At 45.6% G+C, this 25,565-nt stretch overlaps 1 protein-coding gene across 1 annotated transcript in view; it reads right to left on the bottom strand.

Moving 5' to 3' along the window:
* C22H11orf49 (chromosome 22 C11orf49 homolog) overlaps nucleotides 1-25,565 on the bottom strand; it is a 200,667-nt gene that overhangs the window by 136,306 nt on the left and 38,796 nt on the right. The window contains exon 2 of the mRNA XM_038765114.1: nucleotides 24,343-24,445. Within this exon, the coding sequence (XP_038621042.1) occupies nucleotides 24,343-24,445 (103 nt within the window). The remainder of the gene's footprint in view (nucleotides 1-24,342; nucleotides 24,446-25,565) is intronic.

Genomic DNA, 25,565 nt, shown 5'->3' with positions numbered 1-25,565 from the left:
ACCAAATCCTGCCAGTTTTTCCTCCACAGCATCCCCAGACTCCATCCCTTCCTTTCCTCCCAAACTGCCACGACACTAGCCCAAGCACTGGTCATACGCCGCCTGGATTACCGCATCAGCCTCCTCACACTCCTCCTCGCCCTCTTTCCAGTCTGTACTTCACTCTGCTGCCCGGATCGTTTTTCTGGAATATCATTCTCGGCAAATCTTCCCACCTCTCCAATACCGCCAATGGTTTCTCATTCCTCTTCTAGCAAGCAGAAACACTTGAACATTGGCTTAAAGGCAATGTCTTTAAGGTACTCGAGAAGTGTTCTTCCCACTTCATTGTGGGAAGGGAATGGGTCTACCAACTCTCTCCCAAGTGTTCCGCACATACTACGGCTCGATCAATACTACTGACTGATTTTTATCCTCAATCCTCTCCCACTACACTCCAGCTAGCAAGCTTAATTCCTCTAGTCAGTGCCTTGTTCTCATCTCACTTGTTTGCACGTGCCCTCCCTCCTGTTTGCGTCTCCACATCTGGCAGACTGCTCCTCTCCACATCTTCAAGGCCCTTCTGAAATCCCATCTCTTCCAGGAGGCCTTCCCAGAATAATCTCTCATCTCTTCGCCCTATTCTTAGTTTTCCCACAACTGCCATTTCAGCAGTTTAAGAACTTGGGTACTCACCCCCGCCAACCCCCTGTAGTTATGTCATTATCTTTGTGCTCTATTGCTTAACTCCTACTTGTAATTTCTTTTAGACTGTGAGCCCACTCTTTTAGACTGTGAGCCCACTGTTGGGTAGGGACAGTCTCTGTATGTTGCCAATTTGTACTTCCCAAGCGCTTAGTACAGTGCTCTGCACATAGTAAGCGCTCAATAAATACGATTGATGATGATGATGACGATTTGAGTGTCTGACTCCCTACTAGAGCGCAGAGATCATGTCTGCTAACTGTATTTTACTCTCCCAAGTGCTCAATACAGTGCTCTGCGCAGACTAAGCACTTAAATATAATGGAGTGACTGACTAAAATAACAGTTTTAAATATAATCAGTTACCCTATATTTTTTAATTATGCCCAGGGTCCCCCAAAATGAGGTGTTGCAATCATTTTAGGGTCCTCACTGAAAAGCAGGCTTTCTTCCTTACGCTGTCATCGGTCTACTTATAAATTCTCAATTTTCTGGACACACATTCTGTTCCACCCTGCCTGCATCTTTTTTCCTGTGGGCTTTTAAGTGAAATTAAGTGGGGGTTTTTTCGTCCTCTTTCTCCATTTCCAGAATTTTCTTTATGAATCAAAGCTAGAAAGGACCTAGCCTAAACAATCTACAGATGAAAATCTATCCTTTGCTTGAATGCTTCCAGAGAAGGATATTCCACAATCTCCCTGGAGATTCTTGCATAGTTCCTCCAGGAAGTCATAAATGGGGGACATAAAAACTTAAGACGATGCTCCATGAACCTCTGATCGCCTCTCCCTACATTAGCATGTTAAGAGAGCCTTTAATTTTCTCCCCAGGCCTATTTAGTCCATCACCAACATCTCAGCCAGGTACACTGACTGTCAAAGGCCATACCTCAATATCCTCCTTTAAATAAAGATAATTTATTGAGCGTCGGCTGGGTGGAATACACTGGGAAAGTTAAACAGCAGCATCAGACACATTCCCTGTCCATAGGGAGTTTACATTCTAATGGGGAGATAGACACAAAAATAATTACAGATAGGGTAATTGAGTGAACAATCATACACACACAAACACACCTATGCCTTAGAGCTGAAGGAGGGTATAAATAAATATATATGTACTATATTAGAGGTGGCTAATGGATTTAAGTGACAGGGTGTTGGGAGTATATTGAGGAAGGCATGGAACTGTAGGAGGGCTTTAAAGGTTGGGGAGAGTTGTGGTCTGTTGGATGAAGGAGGGGAGAGTTGTTGTCTGTTGGATGAAGGCGGGGAGAGAGTTCCAGCCTGAGTGATGGGTCAGAGGTGGGAAAGTTAAGAGTGAGGTACAGTTAAAAGGATGGTTTAGGAAGAACAAAAAGAGTGAGCAGGAGAGTACAGTGCTTAGTGTAAGCGCCTAGTACAGTGCTCTGCACATAGAAGCGCTCAATAAATACTACTGAATGAATGAATGAGAGTAGCAAGTCAAGAGGTCCAATTGGTAGAAAGTGTTGAAGCCAACTGTGGGGAACTTTTGCGTGATACCGAGGACAGTGGGAACTCCCTGGAAGGAGCTGAGGAGATGGGAGATGTGATATGAGTGAGGCTTCAGGAAGAGGGTCGGTCTATGCAGCAGCAGGGAGAAGGGAGAGACTGTAGACAGGAAGATCAGTGAGAAGGCTGAGTCCACAGCCCAGCCATGATAGGGCTGGAGCTTGGACCAAGGTGGTAGCACCCTGGGTGGAGAGGAATGGGCAGATGGGCGAACTAACTGAGAAGGAGGAACCGGCAGGATTTAGCAGGAGCTAAAATGTGAAAATCCAAAGCTGTCAACGGGTCGTCAAGGAGTCATGTGCCGCCCAGATCATGTAAACTGAGCAGTCCCCATGAAGTCTCCTCTTCCCTGTCCTCAGTATCCTGTCCGTCCCATAAGAAGGGTGGCCATGATAGCAGTAGGTCAGGGGTTTTTCCAAAAACCAAAGAAACCTCTGATGGTAACTGAGAATTGAACGAAGGCTAGGCTGGTGGAGATCACGAATTCTCAGGAATGGTTTAGCCCCAGAGTGATTAGGCCAGAGAAGGCCTTCTCTCACTAAAGCATCTCCGAGAGGTCAACGGTACTTCCGTGCAGTCTTTGGCTGGATGCGGCCGGACAGAAGTGAGCGCCTTTTGCTGCAGGGGAGGAGGAGATGATTGGTAAATGCCACGAGTAGGCCTGTGAGCTCCCAGCCCCTGGACCTTGCCTCCCAGGAGGTGTATCAGTTCCCAGCTCGGCTCGTGAGAGAGGCTTCCAAGTCCAGGAAATGGTTTCTGGAAACAGGGCGGATTACAAAAAAATAATCAAAAATCAGTGAGGCGGCTGGGCTTGCTCTCCTCGCCAGAATCCCTTTATCTTTCTTGAGAGTCCCCCAGATCCTCCCAGATTTCCCCCCCTCCCCTTACGCTGGCTCAGTAATCTAACACCCTCAACTCTCAATTCAAGGCCTGTAATGACCTCGCTGTGCTGAATTATTAGCCCAGGATATAAAAAGAGAGCGAAGGAGGGGAAAAAAATCCCAAAAACAACAGAGGCCTTTTGATCAGAGCACCGTACTGCAGCTTGCTGTAACTCAAGCTGCCCATTCTTATATGGCAGGAATTAAGGACTCCCCCTGCCAGGCAGGACCCTATTAAAAGACAATAGCTGTTTGAAAAGAGTAAGCAAGTTGATACGGATATAATAGGCCACATATGGGGGCCCCTTTCTAGTCTGAAATAAAGCTCCTTCTTAGAGTTGTGAGCTGGGAAATCCAGCATTCAGGAAGGCGGGAGGGGGATAATGGAAGAGGGTGGGTAGCCATGCAGAAATGCTTGAAGGTGCTTAAGGAAAAAGGGACGGGGGGCTTTGGAGAGCCCGCAGAGGCAAGCATCAATCACCGGGGATGGAGGCTTTCAGATTCATCATCAGGTGCTCTTCACCCTTCAGGAGGTTTCAGGGACAATGACCAGAAGGGCTTGGCTGGCACAAATACAGCAGCCGGTTCCCAAAGTGGGTCAGTCAAAACCGGGAAGCCAGGGTGGGGAACTCCTGCTGGGAACAAAGCAGCTGGCAAAAGGGCACTCCTCTCCGCCTCGCCCCAAGTAACATTATACATCCCACCATAATGACGGCACCGCTTAGGGATTAGATCCACCTCTAGCCGAACAGCGCCAAAGCCTTTACGGAATTCGATTTATTCTTTGAATAGCCTATGGGTTTTGCGTTTTACAAGGAGCTCAGGCACAGAAAGGGAAAGGGAGCTGTGGAAGTGGATTCGGGAGTGGAACTCGGGGTTTCTTTCCTTCGGGATTAGATTCAGGGAGGAGACAAACAAACAACCACCACAACAACAAAAACGCAAACCAACATCCTCAAGGGAGAGAGAAAGCCTAAACCCTAGAAAGGGCCGCTAGACTTCAGAAAGCATCCTCAAGCATCCTTGACACAAAGGCAGTGAAATGACACACAAGGAAAGAAATGTTTCCTTGCCCTATTGACTAGTCTAATCCTGTTTACAATTGAGCATTCTGTTCATTGGATCACAGAGCTTCCTAAGTACCATCAATTTACTGGCTGGTATGTGAAACTGAGGAAAGATCAAGACCTTGCCCATTGTGCTTAACCGGTCCTCAGAGAAAGGTGGACAAGATGAAGCAGATCCAAGAGAAGTCAACCTGCACCGGTAAAGGGGCATCTGGTCGTCGTTAAGCTTTTCCTTCATTTAAGCTTCCTCCATCTGATTGTCATTTTCCTCGGGTTGTTTCTCACACCCCTTTCTAAGCGCCCGATGATAGGAAGTGGTGAAGAGGAACCCTGAAGAGGCTCTCACCATCCAGAGCCTCTTTCTCGAAGACTGGTTTCATTAAACCAGTTTCATTTCCCCCTTTTAGACTGCGAGCCCACTGTTGGGCAAGGACTGTCTCTATATGTTGTCAACTTGTACTTCCCAAGCACTTAGTACAGTGCTCTGCACACAGTAAGCGCTCAATAAATACGAATGATTGATTGATTGATTAAGTGCTTAGTACAGTGCTCTGCACACAGTAGGCGCTCAATAAATACGATTGAATGAATTACGGAGATGCTGTGACTGCCCCTCCGGAATATTCAAAGAGAAGCGGCGTGGCCGAGCGGAAAGAGCAAGGGCCTGGGAGTTCGAGGACTTGGGTTCCAATCCTGGGTCTGCCGCCTGACACCCTGGGCGAGTCATTTAACTTCTCTGTGCCTCAGTTTCCCCAACTGTAAAATGGGGATTCAATACCTGTTCTCTTCCTCCTTAGACTGTGACGCCCAGGCGGGATAGTGTGCAACCTGATGAACTCTTATATAGCCCGGCTGTTAGAACAGTGCTTGACACGTAGTAAGCATTTAACAAATACCATATAAAAAGGATGAGAAAATTTCTCCATTTCTAAGTCCCCGTCCACTGTTATGTTGCTTTGCTCTCTATCATTTCTTCATCTATCTGTGCAATTTTCCAGTGCAAAAGTCTTTCCCTTTGTTGTGCCTGACCACTGGTAGAGCCTCTTCTGCCATCTAGGTTTATAACAACAGTAATAACAATAATAATAGTATTTGTTAAGTGTTTACTAAGTGCTTACTATTCTAGGCACTGGGGTGGATACAGGCTAATCTGGTTGGACACAGTCCCCGTCCCACATGGGGCTCACAGTCTTAATCCCCATTTTACAGAGGAGGTAAGTGAGGCACAGACCATTCATTCATTCAAGACCAGTTAAAGTGACTTGCCCAAGGTCACACGGCAGACATTGGCAGAGGCGGGATTAGAACCCAGGTCTTTCTGACTCCCAAACCCATGCTCTATCCAGTAGGCCACACTGTTCAGACAGAACATTCGTATGCACAATGTCCAATTAACATTAGGGAACCGACTACACAGACCTTGACGGATATGGTTGCTTTTTGTAGAATTTGGGGAATTGTAGTCTTCACTTCATCCATATTTTCAAGACCCATCAAATATGATTAAGTTCTACTGCTCTCACCATTCAAGATTCATTTCAAATTGCCCATTCTTTCAGCTTCTCCAAAAGCACGCAAGGTAATACACTCCTGTCACTCGAATGATCTGAATATTTATGAATTATCATTGGTAAAGGATAATTACATCAGAGCTGAGGATAAAGCCACAAGACCACTCCAGTGTGGAGGCAACGAGAAAGAGAAGATGATCCCTCAAGATGTCTCCAGGGCTGGAATTTAACCTAAAACCTACATTTTTTAACCTAATTTTCAAGATTTTTCAGGACACTATATTCATTCATTCATTCATTCAATCGTATTTATTGAGCGCTTACTGTGTGCAGAGCACTGAAGGAAAGAGAAGATCCATTATTTAATGGTGGTAATGATGTAGATGGTAGATTAATCTGAAGGCAAAGCAAATGCAGTACGCAAATCATAACTGAGTCAAAACCATCTATTTCTTCCCTTCCCAGAGAAGATGACTAAGCCAGGCCCTGAGCACGGCATCAAGAAAATGGAGGTTTTGAGTTTTTCTATTTTAATCCATGTATGCTGTATTCTAGAATATCTACTATAATTACAACATCTACTAAATGCTTACTATGTACCAAGCATTGGGTTAACCCTGGAGTGGATACAAGATCATCAGATCAGAGGTGGTCCCTGTCCCACACACGGTTCACAATCTACGAGGTAGGGAAAGCGTGCACTTTATCCCTATTTTACCGACGGGAAAACAGAATCTGGGAAAGATTACTTGACTTTCCCAGAGCAGGGCGATGCCAGAGCTGGGATTAGAACCTGGGCCAGGCCGCACTCCTTCCACGAGGCCACGCTGCCTCTGATTACAACCCGAAGTACAGTGCGGAACGGAATGGAAAGGTAGGGAGCAAAAAATGGTAGCCTAGAGGCACCCATCTCTAAATTCTTGGGATTGGAGCTGCTGCTTTCCAAAAAGAGGGGGAATGAGACTAAACTCTGGAAAGAGTTGACGTCGTTTAGCATTTGGACGCTGTCCAGTGGGATTACAGGCATGACACAAACAAGGGGAAAAGATGGAGAAACCGACCAGGAGAAAGCCCGGCATTCCCAGAACGTGGACATACCGCTTGGGTTCTAAAACATGGCACTTCTCCAAACGGGATCGGCTTAGATGATGCAAATTTATCGATCAAACTCTCTACACTTTCCTTACGCAGCTTGGGCAGATTTGAATCTCGAAGGCCTGGATCCTTTGAGGGCACATGTACGCTGAAAAACGAGTCCTCACAGACTCTGGGGGAGTGTGTAGCTGGATAATTACCCCTCCGCCAGCCCCGCTGCAGCTTGTGTGGTGTAAATAACCTCTCCATGCCTGGAATTGTCTGTGCTGCATTCCCTCTTTGGGCTCTGTGGTTTCTTGGTACATTCCGACCGTACAAGAGGCTAGAGTTTGGCTCAGCGAGCACAGATAAACAGCTTCCTGGAGCAGCCGGCCAGCATGAGGAGGGATGACCTCAGCAGGGAACGTCTGCTTTTCATTACGCTGAGCACATCACCACACTCCTCCAGGCAAGAGGGGGGAAAGATGGAAGTCAGCTGGTCTCGACCAGTTAATGCCTCCTGCCCTCTTCGGCTCCTGAAAATCAGTATGCAGAGGAAAACGGGCCCGTGGCCCGACTGAAAGGCAAGCGGGTCACTTAGGGCGTTAGCAAATGCTCTCGGGTCCGTACTACCCCCGAAACGGTGCAAAGGGGATCCGAAAAAGGGGACGAGATTCCTTAATATTTCTTACTCCCAAGCTGCTTGGAGAAGGGAATCGGATCAGAGACCCGAGAAGAGAAGCGAGAGCAAGCTGGAAGGCCAGTCAACAGGTTAACTTGCGAGGGGAAGCACTTAGTACAGTGTCCCAGCACTTAGCACAGTGCCTGGCATGTAAAAAAAAAGAATCACCACAGAAATGTCATTTTTAATGCTCAGTAGTAAGAAGGGATGACTTTAATAATAATAATGATGGTATTTGTTAAGTGCTTACTATGTGCCTGGCACTGTTCTAAGCGCTGGGGTAGATACGAGGTAATCAGATTGTCCCATGTGGGGCTCACAGTCTTAATCCCCATTTTACAGATGAGGTAACCGAGGCACAGAGATGTTTTTCTGTACATATTTATTTTTGTACATATTTATCCATTTTTGTACATATTTCTTCTATTTATTTTATTTTGTTTATATGTTGTGTTTTGTTGTCTGTCTCCCCCTTCTAGACTGTGAGCCCGCTGTTGGGTAGGGACCGTCTCTTTGTGTTGCCAACTTGGACTTCCCAAGCGCTTAGTCCAGTGCTCTGCACACAGTAAGCGCTCAATAAATACGATTGAAAGTTAAGTAACTTATCCAAAGGCACACAGCTGATAAGTGGCAGAGCCGGGATTAGAATCCATGACTTCTGACTCCCAAGCCCGGGCTCTTTCCACTAAGCCAAACTGCTTCTCTTAAGACTTCTCTTTAGGCATATTCCCTTGGGCATATGCCGAGATGAGCTATTTTCTAGCTTTTCCTTTAATGGTCTCATTATGTTCTCACATACTACCGCAGCCCAACAACTCGGTTCCATGGGACTTCATGTCTTGGCAGGAATTTGGGTGGCTTTGGAAACTCTTGAGTTAACCGGGTTCAGCCTTGGCGGGACCTCGCTGTTGGAACTTCACCTCAAAACTGGATGGAGAAATTACAGCAATTCAGTACCAGTAAATCAGCAGGTAATGTCTCCTTGTTCAGGGTTTCCTACTGACAGCTCACCTCCTCCAGGAGGCCTTCCCAGACTGAGCCCCCCTTTTCCACTGCTCCTCCTCCCCTCCCCACCGCCCCGACTCCCTCCCTCTGCTCTACCCCTCCTCCACCCCACAGCACTTGTGTGTATATGTACATATTCACTATTCTATTTTATCAATGATGTGTAAATATCTATAATTCTACCTATTTATACTGATGCTATTGATGCCTGTCTACTTGTTTTGTTTTGTTGTCTGTCTCCCCAGTTCAAGACTGTGAGCCCATTGTTGGGTAGGGACTGTCTCTATTTGTTGCCGAATTGTACTTTCCAAGTGCTTAGTACAGTGCTCTGCACACAGTAAGCGCTCAATAAATACGATTGAATGAATGAATAATTCAATCGTATGTTTTGAGCGCTTGCTGTGAATGAATGAATGAATGAATGAATGAATGAATGAAAGGGTTCAAGTGGAAAGATCTGCTTTATAGCCACAGGTTAGTATCAATGGCAGGGCAATTGCCAGGCAACTGAAAACCATTGACAGTGACTCAAACAACCATCTCCACAGTCTCCAATGACAATTAAAAGATGCTACATCTGGCAGAGACTGCAACTGTTAAGCTCCACGTCTCCTTACTCTTCCTTTTACTAGGAGAAAAGGTTCTGTGGTCTTGACAAAGTCCCAGAAATCCTCTCAATCAAGCAGCTGTATTTATTGAGCACCTACTGTGTGCAAAACACAACACTAAGTGTTTAGAGGAGTACAAGAGAATTAGTGGACTCCCCCATCTCTAGACTGTTAGCTTGTTGCGGGCAGGGAATGTGTCTGTTTATTGTTATATTGTACTCTCTCGTGCTCACTACAGTGCTCTGCACACAGTAAATGCTCAATAAATATGACTGAATGAATGAATGGATAAAAGAACTTGCAACCAAGTGTGGGAGACAGACGTTAAAATAAATGGCAGATATGTGGTGATAATAAAATATAAAATATGCTTCTTAAATGTTACAGACATAGAGTGCGAGTCCCGAAGTGCTTAGGTAGTGTACTACCTGATGGTCAGGAGTTTCTACAAGACGCCGAAAAGAATGGGCGATCGTTGGAGGTTTGGGTGCTGAGCCACATCTTCGAAAAATGATCGAGGCATCAGAGTGAAGCACGGACTGCAGTGGGAAGAGGCTGGAGGCAGGGAGATCACTGAAGAGACTGGTACAGGGGTCAAGCTGGGATATGACGCTTAGACTAAGCGCTTAGTACAGTGCTCTGCACACAGTAAGCGCTCAATAAATACGAGTGATGATATGACCAGTGCCTGAGTCCGTGTGGGGGCCATTTGGATACAGAGGAAGAGGCGGATTCTGGAAATTTTAAGGAAGAACCAAAAGGATTAGTCCTGGGATAGATACCAAAAAACTCAGATCAGACTGAGACCCCTGTCCATACAGGATTCAAAGTCTAATACTAACAATAATAATAATAATGGCATGTATTAAGCGCTTACTATGTGCAAAGCACTATTCTAAGCGCTGGGAAAGTTACAGGGTGATCAGGTTGTCCCAGGAGGGGGGGAGGGGGCTCACAGTCTTAATCACCATTTCACAGATGAGGGAACTGAGGCTCAGAGAAGTGAAGTGACTTGCCCAAAGTCACACAGCTGACAGGCGGTGGAGCCGGGATTTGAACCCATGACCTCTGGCTCCAAAGCCCGGGCTCTTTCCACTGAGCCATGCCGTTTCTCTAAGAGGAAGGGAGGACGGGTATTTTATCTTCATTTTACAGATGAGGAAATCAAAACCCAGAGAAGTTAAATGACTCCTACAACAATCCACAGTTGGCAAGTGTGGCGAGAAGCAGTGTGGCTCAGTGGAAAGAGACCAGGCTTTGGAGTCAGAGGTCAGGGGTTCGAATCCCACCTCCGCCACTTGGCAGCTGTGTGACTTTGGGCAAGTCACTTCACTTCTCTGGGCCTCAGTTACCTCATCCGTAAAATGGGGATTAAGACTGTGAGCCCCCCGTGGGACAACCTGATCACCTTGTAACCTCCCCAGCACTTAGAACGGTGCACATAGTAAGCGCTCATTATTTTGTTAGTATGTTTGGTTTTGTTCTCTGTCTCCCCCTTTTAGACTGTGAGCCCACTGTTGGGTAGGGACTGTCTCTATATGTTGCCAACTTGTACTTCCCAAGCACTTAGTACAGTGCTCTGCACACAGTAAGCGCTCAATAAATATGATTGATTGATTGACTGATTAAATGCCATTATTATGATTATTATTTAGTAAGTGGAGAGCCAGAACTAGAACCCTGGTCACTAGACTCCCAGGCCTGCGGTCTTTCCACTAGGCCAAGTTGCCAAAGAGAGTGGAGATCAAGAAGAGAAGGAGGCTCAGAACAGAACCTTAAGGGATCTTCAGTTAGGAAGTGGAAGTCGAGGAAATCCTGCAAAATAGACGGGGAAAGGAAGTGTAGACCAAGAAGAGAAGGAGGCTCAGAACAGAACCTTGAGGGATCGTCAGTTAGGAAGTGGAAGTCGAGGAAATCCTGCAAAATAGACGGGGAAAGGAAGTGTAGACCAAGAAGAGAAGGAGGCTCAGAACAGAACCTTGAGGGATCGTCAGTTAGGAAGTGGAAGTCGAGGAAATCCTGCAAAATAGGCCGGGAAAGGAACAGTAAGGGGAGAAGCAGGAGAGCTCTCCATCAGGAAAAGCATGACTAAACAGTGTTTCCAAGAGAAGGGAGTAGCCCACACTGTCAAAGTTCGCCGAGAGGTCGAAGACGATTAGGACGGGGTAGATTTGTTAGATCTGGCGAGGAGGAAGTCATTGGTGACCTTGGGGAGGGTGGTTGCAATGGAATGAAGGGGATGGAAGCCAGATTTTGTAGAGGGTCAACAAGAGAGTTGGAAAAGAAGGGGAGGCAGCCGGAGTACACAGTCCACTCGAGGAGTTTGGAGAGAAATGGGAGGAGGGAGACTGGATCAGTCAGTCAATCAATCAATCAATCAATCAATCGTATTTATTGAGCGCTTACTGTGTGCAGAGCACTGTACTAAGCGCTTGGGAAGTACAAGTTGGCATCATATAGAGACAGTCCTTACCCAACAGTGGGCTCACAGTCTACTGTGACTGGATGATATAATAATAATAATGATAGCATTTGCTAAAGCGCTTACTATGTGCAAAGCACCATTCTAAGCGCTGGGGGGGATACGAGATGATCAGATTGTCCCACGTGGGGCTCACAGTCTTCATCCCCATTTTACAGATGAGGGAACTGAGGCCCAGAGAAGTGAAGTGACTTGCCCAAAGTCACACAGCTGACAAGTGGCGGAGCCGGGATTTGAACCCATGACCTCTGACTCCAAACCCCGGGCTCTTTCCACTGAGCCATATGTGGATGGTGCAGTAGGGTCCAGAGAATCATTCGATCAACAGTATTTATTGAGTGCTTACTGTGTACAGAGCACTGTACTAAACGTTTGGGAAAATACAATACAACATCCTTGGCAGGCGTGTTCCCTGTTCACAAGGTGCTTACACTCTACAGGAAAAGTTTCGGTTTGGGGTTTTTTTTTAGGAGAGTCGATACCATGGGTTTGTTTGCAGGCAGAGGGGAAGGAGCTATCAGAGAGTATATGGTTGAAGAGAGCAGTCAGGAAAGGGAAAAGGATAATAATAATAATAATAATAATAATAATAATAATGATGATGGCATTTATTAAGCGCTTACTATGTGCAAAGCACCGTTCTAAGTGCTGGGGAGGTTACAAGGTGAACAGGTTGTCCCACGGGGGGCTCACAGTCTTCATCCCCATTTTACAGATGAGGTAACTGAGGCCCAGAGAAGTTAAGTGACTTGCCCAAAGTCACACAGCTGACAGTTGGTGGAGCCGGGATTTGAACCCATGACCTCTGACTCCAAAGCCCGGGCTGTTGCCACTGAGCCACGCTGCTTCTCGTATACAGTATACAGAAGTATACAGAAGGTTTCTGGGGCTAGGCCTGGACCTTTGACAGAGGCCTTGGATAATAGCACATATCATCATCATCATCATCATCAATCGTATTTATTGAGCGCTTACTATGTGCAGAGCACTGTACTAAGCGCTTGGGAAGTACAAGCTGGCAACATATAGAGACAGTCCCTACCCAACAGTGGGCTCACAGTCGAAAAGATCTTTAAGGATCTTTAAGATCTCATATCTTTAAGGATCCTAAGGCGTGGGCTTTCTTTAAAAAAATATTTGGGATTTCTTAAACAATTATTATGTGCCAGGCACTGTACTAAGCACTGGGGTAGATACAAGCTAATCGGGTTGGACACAGTCCACGTCCCGCATGGGGCTCGCAGTCTTAATCCCCATTTTACAGATGAGGTACCTGAGGCAGAGAAGGTAAGTGACTTGCCCAAGGTCACACAGCAGACAAGTGGCAGATCCGGAATCAGAACCCAGGTCCTTTAACTCCCAAGCCCCAGCTACAGATAAATGAATCAATATTGGCTGAGGCAAGATAAGGTATTATCAGGCTTTTCTACTCCACTGCCAAAGCTATACTAATAGCCTCCATTTATCTTGGTCTTTATCAAATCTATAGAAAAAGAGTTTAAGAGCATTGACAAGTGTAAACAAGCTTCTTGCCTTAATGAGCATAAAGTGAAGTGCCTAAGGCTAAGATGAATGATATATCTTTAGCAAAATACTAATCGAGATGCAGTTCCAGCCCCAAGACTGTGTGTACCTGGCTACCAACTAAAGACACCAGGAGAATTTTAAGAATTTTACACTGGGCTAGATGAAGATCCTTTTATAATCAATTACAGATGATAATAATAATAATAATAATGATGGTATCTGTTAAGCGCTTACTATGTGCAAAGCACTGTTCTAAGCGCTGGGGAGGTTACAAGGTGATCAGGTTGTCCCACGGGGGGGCTCACAGTTTTAATCCCCATTTTACAGATGAGGGAACTGAGGCACAGAGAAGTTAAGTGACTGACCCTAAGTCACACAGCTGAGAGTTGGTGGAGCTGGGATTTGAACCCATAATAATAACAATAATAATAATAATGGCATGTATTAAGCGCTTACTATGTGCAAAGCACTGTTCTAAGCGCTGGGGAGGTTACAAGGTGATCAGGTTGTCCCACGGGGGGGGGGGGGGCGGGGGCTCATACTTTTAATCCCCATTTTACAGATGAGGGAACTGAGGCACAGAGAAGTTAAGTGATTTACCCTGTCACACAGCTGAGAGTTGGTGGAGCCGGGATTTGAACCCATAATAATAATAATAATAATGGCATTTATTAAGAGCTTACTATGTGCAAAGCACTGTTCTAAGCGCTGGGGAGGTTACAAGGTGATCAGGTTGTCCCACAGGGGGCTCACAATCCTAATCCCCATTTTCCAGATGAGGGAACTGAGGCCCAGAGAAGTGAAGTGACTTGCCCCAAGTCACACAGCTGACAATTGGCGGAGCCAGGATTCGAACCCATGACCTCCGACTCCAAAGCCCGGGCTCTTTCCACTGAGCCACGCTGCTTCTCCAACAGATCCAATAATCCATCCCTATATGGAGCTAGATTAGGTCCTGTGATGACATCTAATCTGCCATCCGCCAACTAATCTAATCGGCCATCCGCCAAGCTGGCTCTCTTCCTCCCTTCAAGGCCCTACTGAGAGCTCACCTCCTCCAGGAGGCCTTCCCACACTGAGCCCCTTCCTTCCTCTCCTCCCCATCCCTCCCATCTTACCTCCTTCCCTTCCCCACAGCACCTGTATATATGTATATATGTTTGTACATATTTATTACTCCATTTATTTATTTATTTTACTTGTACATATCTATTCTATTTATTTTATTTTGTTAGTATGTTTGGTTTTGTTCTCTGTCTCCCCCTTTTTAGACTGTGAGCCCACTGTTGGGTAGGGACTGTCCCTATATGTTGCCAACTTGTACTTTCCAAGCGCTTAGTACAGTGCTCTGCACACAGTAAGCGCTCAATAAATACGATTGATTGATTGATCTAATTCTCTAATTGAGAAGCAGTGTGGTCTAGTGGATAGAGCATGGGCCTGGGAGCCGCCATTTATCTGCTGCATGACTTTGGGCAAGTCACTTCACTTCTCGGTGCTTCAGTTCCCTCATCTGTAAAAGGGGGATTAACACTCTGAGCCCCATGAGGGACATGGACTGTGTCCAACCTGATTAGTTTGTATCTAGCCTAGAGCTTAGTACAGTACTTGGCACAGAGTTAGTGCTTTAAAAAAATCATGATATCTAGCTGGTAAAGTGATTCTCTTGAGAATAAAAATGAAATCAATAAGCAGTGGGAGCAATTCAGTAGAAGACTGAAGTACTTCCCTCTTCTTCCTCTTTCTGACCAGTTTCTACAAGAGAAAGACTGTGAGCCCACTGTTGGGTAGGGACTGTCTCTATATGTGGCCAACTTGTACTTCCCAAGCGCTTAGTACAGTGCTCTGCACACAGTAAGCGCTCAATAAATACGATTGATTGATTGATTGATTGAAAAGCAGCGTGCAGCGTGGCTCAGTGGAAAGAGCCCGGGCTTGGGAGTCAGAGGTCATGGGTTCTAATCCCGACTCCACCGCTCGTCAGCTGTGTGACTTTGGGCAAGCCACTTAACTTCTCTGGGCCTCAGTTCCCTCATCTGTAAAATGGGGATTAAGACCGTGAGCCCCACGTGGGACAACCTTGATTACCTCGTATCCCCCCCAAGCGCTTAGAACAGTGCTTGGCACATAGTAAGCGCTTAACAAATGCCAACATTATTATTATTACAAGGCTAAATTACCTCAGGAGGAGAGGGCAGGAAGGAAGAAAGGAAGGTGAGGCAATTCCGGCCAGGTTGAACCTGGACCCAGTGATCAGTTCGGTAACCTTTGACCCTCAGACTTCAAAATGAGGAAAGGGCCCACTGGGCTGTGAAATCACTTCCTTGGTCAGGTACTCCTGAACGGCTTCCTATAATCACTCTGCGGACTTTGTAGCGAAAAAAAAGATAGAGAGTCTAAGTAAACTGGCAGATTTCTTTGTTCCCCTGGGCTCAGAGTCATAAAGACTCGGCACTATGAAGTCCCTAATTATTTGTGGCTATAAAGAGTGACAAAATGGAAAAGGACAAACATCCCGTTAAGCTGTCCTTCCGCGATAATGTCTGCTCATAGCGGCAAGAAGGACAAGATCAATCAATCGATCAATCGTATTTATTGAGCGCTTACTGGGTGCGGAGCACTGTACTAAGCGCTTGGGAAGTACAAGTTGGAACAAGATGTTCCAGTGTCACGTTTCAGACCGTGCTACTGTCATTGTCATTAAGGGAGGGGTGCCAGCTTCCAATGTGGGCCGGGGCCGGGGCGTTGTTCCAATAGTTTTTTGGGCTTGTGGGCAAGATGAGGGTCACTCTTGTCCATTGGCTTCGGTCGTAGCTCAGTGGAAACAGCAGGGGCTTGGGAGTCAGAGGTCATGGGTTCTAATCCCGGCTCCCTCACATGTCAGCTGTGTGACTTTGGGCAAGTCACTTCACTTCTCTGTGCCTCAGTTACCTCATCTGTAAAACGGGGATTAAGACTGTGAGTCCCATTTGGGACAATCTGATTACTTTGTATCCCCCCAGTGCTTTGAACAGTTCTTGACACACAGTAAGCGCTTAACAAATGCCATCGTTATTATGCTTTCCAGGCCTTCCCAGACTGAGCCCTTTCCTTCCTCTCCCCCTCGTCTCCCTCTCCATCCCCCTCATCTTACCTCCTTCCCCTCCCCACAGCACCTGTACATATGTATATATGTTTGTACATATTTATTACTCTATTTATTTATTTATTTTACGTGTACATATCTATTCTATTTATTTTATTTTGTTGGTATGTTTGGTTTTGTTCTCTGTCTCCCCCTTTTAGACTGTGAGCCCACTGTTGGGTAGGGACTGTTTCTATATGTTGCCAACTTGTACTTCCCAAGTGCTTAGTACAGTGCTCTGCACACAGTAAGCACTCAATAAATACGATTGATTGATTGATTATTATTATTATTAGAATGGCCATTTAACATACCCACTGTCCTATGATGCTAATCACGTATCTGGAGGCTGGGAACTTCACCTGGTGATGACCTCTTGATGTCATGGTCAGCTGATTAAAATGATGATGGCCACTTCATCATCATCATCAATCGTATTTATTGAGCCCTTACTGTGTGCAGAGCACTGTACTAAGCGCTTGGGAAGTACAAGTTGGCAACATATAGAGACAGTCCCTACCCAACAGTGGGCTCACAGTCTAGAAGGGGGAGACAGACAACAAAACAAAACAAAACAGTGGAGAGTGGGGGACAAACTGGGAAGTATGACAGGCATGTGAAGAAGAGATGCAGCAGGGAAGGGAGACTCCCGAATTTCTATCCATTTCTGCAGTTGACACCATCAGCAGCTTGCTTCAAAGCAACCTCTAGACTGTAAGCTCCTTGTGGGCAGGGAATGTATCCGTTTATTATCATATTGTACTCTCCCAAGCGCTTAGTACAGAGCTCTGCACACGGTCAGCGCTCAATAAATATGATTGACTGATTAAGATTTAAATTTCAGAGAGGCGAATGGGCTTTGGAAATCACCCCAACCGGAAAGCTCTCACCTCAGGGCTTTATAAACGAAAATTGGCCTCGTTTGGTTTTGCGGAGATAGTCTAGATTATTTGTTTTTGAAAGGACTGGGTGCCTGTGGTTCATTTTGGAAGAGGTGACAACCTATTTTTTAACGGTGCACCTAGCAAAAACAACTGAAATATAAGCTTGGATTGTTTTGATCAGAATTACAATTGAACTCATTCTTTAACATACATTACGACGATTCCCTTTCCCACAACAGTGCACTTATAAAGTTCATGTTTCAGGGATTTCTCCTCATTGAAACAACAAAAAAGGCTCAGATTAGGTTCTGGTATATTTTACTGCAAGATCATCAAGGGGATAGAAAACAGGTGTGCAACTTCCTGCCTGAATTCTGAGAATAACGATGAATCTGGGTGATATTATTAATGTTCTTTCCCTGAAAGCACATAAAAGTCATCTCATATCTTCCTGTTCTAAGATCTAAACTATTCTTATTATTTACAAATGTCTATAAAGCACCAAAAATCCACTCAACATCAGATTAATTCTTTGTGAATTCTGCCTGCTTGTACGGGTCTGTATAGCTTTTCAGATTACAAATGGGGAGAAGAGGGATAAAACATTTTTTGGGGGGGGAAACGTGAACTCTGGGAGGATGTCATTGGTCACGGAGGTTGACGCTTATTATTGTCATTATTGATGATCATCTACATCATCAGCTGGAGGTTCTAAAAAAGACCTGGGGAAAAGGGAGTCTTGAAAAGGACTCTAGAGATAGGAAAAGTAATGTGAGGTTGTCCCGGATTTTATCTCCTCACAGAATCATCAAGATGAAAAGATGAGTTCTCTCGGTTCCTAACTATATCTTCACACTGATCCTTCCTAAGCCCAGGCAGAACAGACTCCATCCAAGCCAGGGACCCTTAAAGGCCCGGCAACCTCTCCCATCCAGAAGTGTTTGTAGATATAAGGTAATAGGATCTATTTCTAGGAAAGGGGACCCTGAATAACAATAATAATAATAATAATGATGGCATTTGTTAAGCGCTTACTATGTGCAAAGCACTGTTCTAAGCGCTGAGGGGGATATGATCTAACTGATGATGATGAACCCCCAAATGGCAATTATTTGCTTATCGCCAATGGCTGGGGCAGCTTGGGCAAAGCTCTATACTGGAAGGAAATTATGCAGAAGATAATTCCATTTTTGCCCTGAATCTGCTCAGGGAAATCTGATTATTAAGCCCCCAGTGAATATTAGCGAGGTTTGAATGAGGCAGCAGCCTAACAGCTCATTTCACTAAGGCCTAGTTTGTCTCCATGACCCCAAATAAGCGGTTTTAAGGTAAACTGGGTTCTTCTGCAGGAAATATCACCAGTCACTAAGCCCCATCTCGCTAGCCTTGAAACATGGCCACCAACTCTTAAAGTCACTAAGCAGCAGGCAGAGTCTGCTCAAACCCTTTTTTTTCCACACTGCCTTGCAGCTTGCTTCATTTTGACGCAATATGCATGTTCTATAAAGTGTCCAACTCACAGATGTTTTCCTTTATGTGTCTATTAACACAAAAATTAAACTCAAAATGTTACAGAAATAACCCACAGCCACAAAGGAAATAGCTACTCTGACATTAGTCAAAGTCAAAATGCGAGATTGAAGGCTGATCATTTCCTTTGTTGACCTTCTGAGGTCAAGCTACCTGACACTCCAGGGTTGGTCACCATAATTTAACCTCGGAGATTCCTGGCTGTAATAGGAATCTTCACTTTCCAGTTCATTTCTAGACTGCGAGCCCGTCGTTGGGTAGGGACCGTCTCCATATGTAGCCAACTTGTACTTCCCAAGCGCTTAGTACAGTGCTCTGCACACAGTAAGCGCTCAATAAATATGACTGACTGAATGAATGAATTTCTCTCTTTCTCATCATTATTTTCCTATGTCTCCAGGGACCTAAAATCTTTTATTTTGTTAATTGCCAACAGAGTCCCATGGTGTTCAGTTGAGATTTTCTGGTCGCCGTATTTTGAACTTCATTTTCTTGTGTACCGGCATTCATAGTTCCCTCTGCCATCTCACCCTTCTGGGGGTAATCTGCTCCTGGAGAGGCCCCCCTCAAGAATAATTCCTTCTACTTTCTCCAGGCTGTGGGGAAACATTCAGAGGTAGAGGTTGCAAACAACATGAAAGAAAATCCCCCAAGATTTAGATTCTCCCTTTCAAGAGTGTCCAAGGAAATACGATCCAAAGATCACACGAGCCTCGCAGACATAAACACACTGCAACTCAGTTTCTCGTGTTTTTACCGCTTATCCCGATTTACAGGAACAATCACGGATTTGTTTGAAAACACCAAAAAGCCGGAGAGTGACAGCCCAAGTGAGGGTGCAGGCAGGCCCTGAAAATCGTCAGGAAAGGCTTTCAGAAGCAATTTCAAAGGGCACGTACATCGTTGTTTAAAGGTTGAATTGCCGTGATTAGAAGCACAAAAGGCCTCAAGGTGTGAACTTGAAAGTCGGAGCTGGAAGTGAGCAGTTAATATATTTAGGAATCGAGCTTCCTGTAGCTTGGAGGCAGGCACCACCAAAAAGTCAACCATTGCATAAACCCCTGGTTTACAGAGATCAAGAGCCAAAGCCTGAGAGAGCGGTTCAGGAGGAGTTTAGTTTCTGAGCATGTGTTCTGGGCATCCCAAAGGCGATCCCAAAGGTGGAACCCATCAGGGCAACTGTCCTGGGCCTCGCATCTCCCAACAAGTGGGGCTTGGGAGAGAGCCACCACCTCACAGAGAAAAATCGCCTGCCGGAGCCCAAGACACGACACCTTTTGCAAGTTTCCACTTCCTTGTGCCACCCTGAGTAGCAGCAACTGTCCAGCCTCCCGCCAGGAGAGGAGACTGGCACTGATGCCCACCCACAGCCCTTCCTGGCTTCACTCCAGCCTATACCCCTACCAGAGGGCTTCCACTTTGCAAGGAAGCACCAGGTTTTCCGGTCAGGGAATACCTGATGCTTCCTTGCGGAGTGGCAGCTCTCCGGACTTGGGAGTGAACTTGGGAATGGCAGAGAGATGGGAGCAAAGGCAGGGCTCCTGGGAGTTCCTCCCTCCCGGAGAAAGGAGGGAAGAGGAGGAAGGAAGGGACATTTAAGAATGGATCTCCCACTCTTTCAACCACTAAGCGCTTAGTACAGTGCTCTGCACACAGTAAGCACTCAATAAATCAATCAATTGTATTTATTGAGCGCTTATTGTGTGCAGAGCACTGTACTAAGCGCTTGGGAAGTACAAGTTGGCAACATATAGAGACAGTCCCTACCCAACAGTGGGCTCACAGTCTAGATTGAATGAATGAATGAACCACTCCACTAGACCTTCCCTCTCTTTCAGAGCAATAGGACCTCCCCACCCCACTTTAGGAATGGCCCTGTGAACTAATAAGAGCTTGAAGTCACCAGATATAAACGTTTTGTGTAGTTATTTAGCACATCAAAACTGGGAGAAAAATGCAATAATAGCCTCTGAGGCAATTTCCCTCCGACAGACTTTATTCTGCCTTCATTCTGACTTCATTCAAGCCTTTAAAGTTTTGTTCAAGGAAAGGTTTTTGATGCTGGCTTCTGGCATCTCACCTCTCAACCTGATCTGCCTCAGGCAGATCTGTTTTCCCAGAATGGTGGAGGTGCATGGAATGGGCCTCCAAAGCACAGGGAACAATTATGGAGCCCTGGGGCAACAGACAAGTCCGCATGGCAAATGGATTTTTAAAAGCATAGAAGCCATTCTTATTAAAGACATATGGCCCGTCTGTGTCCACCTCTTACTGTAGATATGGATTTATGGCAAGGTCTGTGCCACTTTTATCAGAGTTGTTAACCAAATTGATTATTAGGTTATTTACACTGGAATTTAGGGACTTTAGAAGCGGTTCAAGTGGCTCAGTAGGAGACCCTATTTTTAAAGGATCAATTTCTGCATTTTTAATCTGAAGGCTAGGAAAGTCCAGCCTGTGCCCCTAAGCAGTCACAGAAAATATTTTTGGGTTTTGAAAGGGCCAAATGACAAAATGCAGAGCTTTACCAAAAAAAAAAAAAAGGAAGTATAACAACAGAGACAAAGTCCAATCAAGGTCTGGAATTATTAGTAAGATGGTGAAGGATAAATAGAGACGGTAAAGGGGGTAGGAAAAAGTATTATTTCCATGTATAATATCAATTGTTAGAGAGAAAGCGGATTAGACACCTGACTTCTGGTATTTCTGGCCCATAAAAGCAAGGGAGACTAAGCAATGTTAGCACTCATTTCCCTGTTTTGACCCTTTGCTCCAGAACACACCATAAAAATAGGCATGACTCTTTTCCTTCTCAGATCCCGTCCGACAGCTGGGAAAAAGGACCGCCTGGGTTCCCAAATATCCTGTCCTTTACAAGTGCAATTCCACTATGACTAGTAACTTTCAGAAATGTAGCTGGCAGTTCAGTTTAAGAGCCAAGGAGAATCAGGGACCTATCAGAGCAATCCAAGCAGAGGCCATCAAGGGAGTTAATAATAATAATAACAACGATGATGATGGTTTTTGTTAAGCGCTTACTATGTGCCAAGCACTGTTCTAAGCACTGGGGTAGATAAAAGGTAACCAGATTGTCCCATGTGGGGCTCACAGTCTTAATCCCCATTTTACAGGTGAGGGAACTGAGGCAGAGAGAAGTGACTTGCCCAAGGTCACACGGCTGATAAGCGGCAGAGCCGGGATTAGAACCCACAGCCTCTGAATCCCAAGCCCGTGCTCTTTCCACTAAGCCACACTGCTTCTCTGACTCAGAGAAGTCCTGGAAAAGAAGAATATCTGTTTCCAAAGAGAAGAGGGGATAGAAATTGTGTTCATGTTCTCCTGTGGCAGCTAAAAGGGAATGCTACTGCTGGCTAGGAGTGCCTCCTCAAAACTAGAAGAAATGAGAGAGGAAAATAGACAAAAAGCAAAAGACTGCATAAGGGTGAAAAGGAGAGAATGATGTTTGTGCAGAAGAAAATTATTTACCAATAAGAACAATGCTTTTATTTACTTAGAATCCATTTCCTACTTAATTCATAGAGTTTTCCTGACATCTCAGTCAGCCTCCTTTCAAGTAAAGTTTACCAAGGGCATGGCTCTGGAAATGGCAAGTGTTTGGGAAAGATTTTTCTGCATCTAGCAAAACCCCTGGACCAGTTGATGGTGGAGAGCAAAAACTCCGCACTCTCGGCTTCAAGGCTGTCCATCCCCTCGCCCCCTCCTACCTCACCTCCCTTCTCTCCTTCTCCAGCCCAGCCCGCACCCTCCGCTCCTTGGTCGCTAACCTCCTCACTGTGCCTTGTTCTCGCCCGTCCCGCCGTCGACCCCCGGCCCACGTCCTTCCCCTGGCCCGGAATGCCCTCCCTCTGCACATCTGCCAAGTTAGTTCTCTTCCTCCCTTCAAAGCCCTACTGAGAGCTCACCTCCTCCAGGAGGCCTTCCCAGATTGAGGTCCCCCTTTTCCTCTCCTCCTCCCCATCCCCTCCGCCCTACCTCCTTCCCTTTCCCACAGCACTTGTATACATATTCGTACAAATTACTCTATTTATTTTACTTGTACATATTTACTATTCTATTTATTTTGTTAATGATGTGCATTTAGCTTGAATTCAATTCGTTCTATTTTGACACCCTGAGAGCTCACCTCCTCCAGGAGGCCTTCCCAGACTGAGCCCCTTCTTTCCTCTCCCCCTCGTCCCCCTCTCCATCCCCCCATCTTACCTCCTTCCCTTCCCCACAGCACCTGTATATATGTATATATGGTTGTACATATTTCTCTATTTATTTATTTATTTATTTATTTTACTTGTACATTTCTATCCTACTTATTTTATTTTGTTGGTATGTTTGGTTCTGTTCTCTGTCTCCCCCTTTTAGACTGTGAGCCCACTGTTGTGTAGGGACTGTCTCTATGTGATGCCAATTTGTACTTCCCAAGCGCTTAGTACAGTGCTCTGCACATAGTAAGCGCTCAATAAATACGATTGATTGATTGATTGATTGACACCTGTCTACATTTTTGTTCTGTTGTCTATTTCCCCCTTCTAGACTGTGAGCCCGCTGTTGGGTAGGGACCGTCTCTATATGTTGCCGACTTGAACTTCCCAAGTGCTTAGTACAGTGCTCTGCACACAGTAAGCACTCAATAAATACAATTGAATGAATGGAGAGTGTACGTTTTGGAAAAGCCTAGAGGAACACTGCCTAAAACAATACCTGACAGGAAAGCCAACTGCGAAGACACAGTGAAAGGAAGGCTGTGATGGAAGGAAATACGAAGAGTGTACTTGGGGGAGGAAAACCAACCGCTAACAATGTGAAGAGTTAAAAATATTTTTAAGAGTTATAAAGTTTTTATATTTGCCTTCCCTGGTAGAGTGTAAGCAGTGTGATGAGAAGCAGCGTGGCTCAATGGATAGAGCACGGACTTTGGAGTCAGAGGTCATGGGTTCAAATCCTGGCTCCGCCAATTGTCAGCTGTGTGACTTTGGGCAAGTCACTTCACTTCTCTGTGCCTCAGTTCCCTCATCTGTAAAATGGGGATTAAGACTGTGAGCCCCCCGTGGGCCAACCTGATCACCCTGCATCCCCCCAGCGCTTAGAATGGTGCTTTGCACATAGTAAGCGCTTAACAAATACCATTATTATTATTATTATTATTACTACGTATTTTCCAAGTGCCTACTCGGGGCACTGCACCAAGAGGACACTTCATAAATTCCAGTACTACTACGACTAGTGATTGTTGAAAACCAGAAAAGGAATCTGAAGGGGCAGAGTCATCTAATGGAAACAGCACGGGAACGAGAGGCAAGAAAGCCAGGTTCGGGTCACACTTACCCTCTGTGTGCCTCAGTTTTCCTCATCTGTGAGATGGAAATAAAATACCTGCTCTCTCACCTCTTAGATCATGAGCCCCATGTGGGACGGGGACTACACCTGATCTGATCGTCTTGTCTCCATCACAATGCTTGGCACATCATGAGCAAGTAAAACAATAATAATAATAATTATAACCCAAATCTAATCTCTTTAAAAAGAGGATGCCGCTATTGCCCTAGTGGTCACCATTCATCAATAATGTTGTGGCTGGGGCTAGAGGTGTGGGATTGTATAGGCAAATCCTTTCCTCACTGCCAAATCCACACAGAATCAGCATGCGACTCCACTTCAATTTTTCCGAACCCCCGCCTACTGCTTCCAAGGGTCTTCCATGGCCCGGCCCTCCTGGCAGAAGAACGAAGTACTCACTAATCAGTGAAGAACCTGGCAATGCCATATTGACTTATCTCCTCTCTGTTTTCCAGCAGCTGGCTCACGGCGTCTTCCATGTACGTGAGGACGTGTCGCTGAGCTGCCATGGAAAAGCAAAAGAAAGAGAGACATAAGAACGCAAAGATGCTCCCAATCTAATCGGGCGTTGCCTAGCTCTGCAAAACGCACATGGATCATCCATGCTGAGAGGGGTGGACGGAACAAACGGCCGGCCGGGCTGCCGCTCTTCTTCTCCATCCGAGGCAGGACTGGTCACCAAGATCATTCGGCACCCAACCCAAATCCCACCTCGTTTGGCTGCCCTCAGGAGCCAATTCCTTAGTTTCTAATCCCGGCCACGCCACTCGTCTGCTGTGTGACCTTGAATGAGTCACTCAACTTCTCTGCGCTTCAGTTACCTCGTCTGTAAAATGGGGATTAAGAAGGACGTGGGTCGGTGTCCAACCTGATTCACTTGTATCTATCCCTGTGCTTAGTATAAATAAATAAATAAATACGATTGATTGATTGATTGATAGTATAGTGCCTGGCATATAGTGTTTAACAAATCATCATCATCAATCGGATTTATTGAGCACTTACTATGTGCAGAACACTGTACTAAGCGCTTGGGAAGTACAAATTGGCAACATATAGAGACAGTCCCTACCCATTATCAAATTAACAAATGGCATTAAAAAACTGCTTGAAATCATGCATTTTGACCTTGTGTTTTCTTCTCTCTGGATTCTTTTTTGGTTTTGTTTTATGGTACTTTTATGGTACTTTTTAAGCACTTCCTATGTGCCGGGCACTGAACTAAGCACTGATACAAGCTTATCATTCATTCAGTCATATTTACTGAGGGCTTACTGTGTGCAGAGCACTGTACTAAGCGCTTGGGAAGAACAAGTTGGCAACATAAAGGTTGGACACGGTCCATGCCCCACAAGGGGCTCGCAGTCTACCATTTTAAAGGGCAGGTACCTAGAGCTCAGAGAGGTTAGGTGACTGGCCCAAGGTCATACAGCAGACAAGTGATGGAGTCGAGATTAGAATCCAGGTCCTCCGGCTGCTAAGGCCGTACTCTTTCCACTAGGATTCTTGCAAGCTCCTTGAGGAGGGGGACTGTGGTTTTGGGGTGGCATTAAATACTTGGGAATTGTTCTAGAAGTATCTCTTCCCCCAACCTCCGACCTGTTACAGCAACTTTTTCAAGT

The sequence above is a fragment of the Tachyglossus aculeatus genome, chromosome 22, assembly GCF_015852505.1.
Source record: "Tachyglossus aculeatus isolate mTacAcu1 chromosome 22, mTacAcu1.pri, whole genome shotgun sequence".
In the NCBI taxonomy this organism is placed as follows: Eukaryota; Metazoa; Chordata; class Mammalia; order Monotremata; family Tachyglossidae; genus Tachyglossus; species Tachyglossus aculeatus.
Note: the sequence above shows the minus strand (reverse complement) of the source record. Positions and strands in the feature narration are given on the sequence as shown.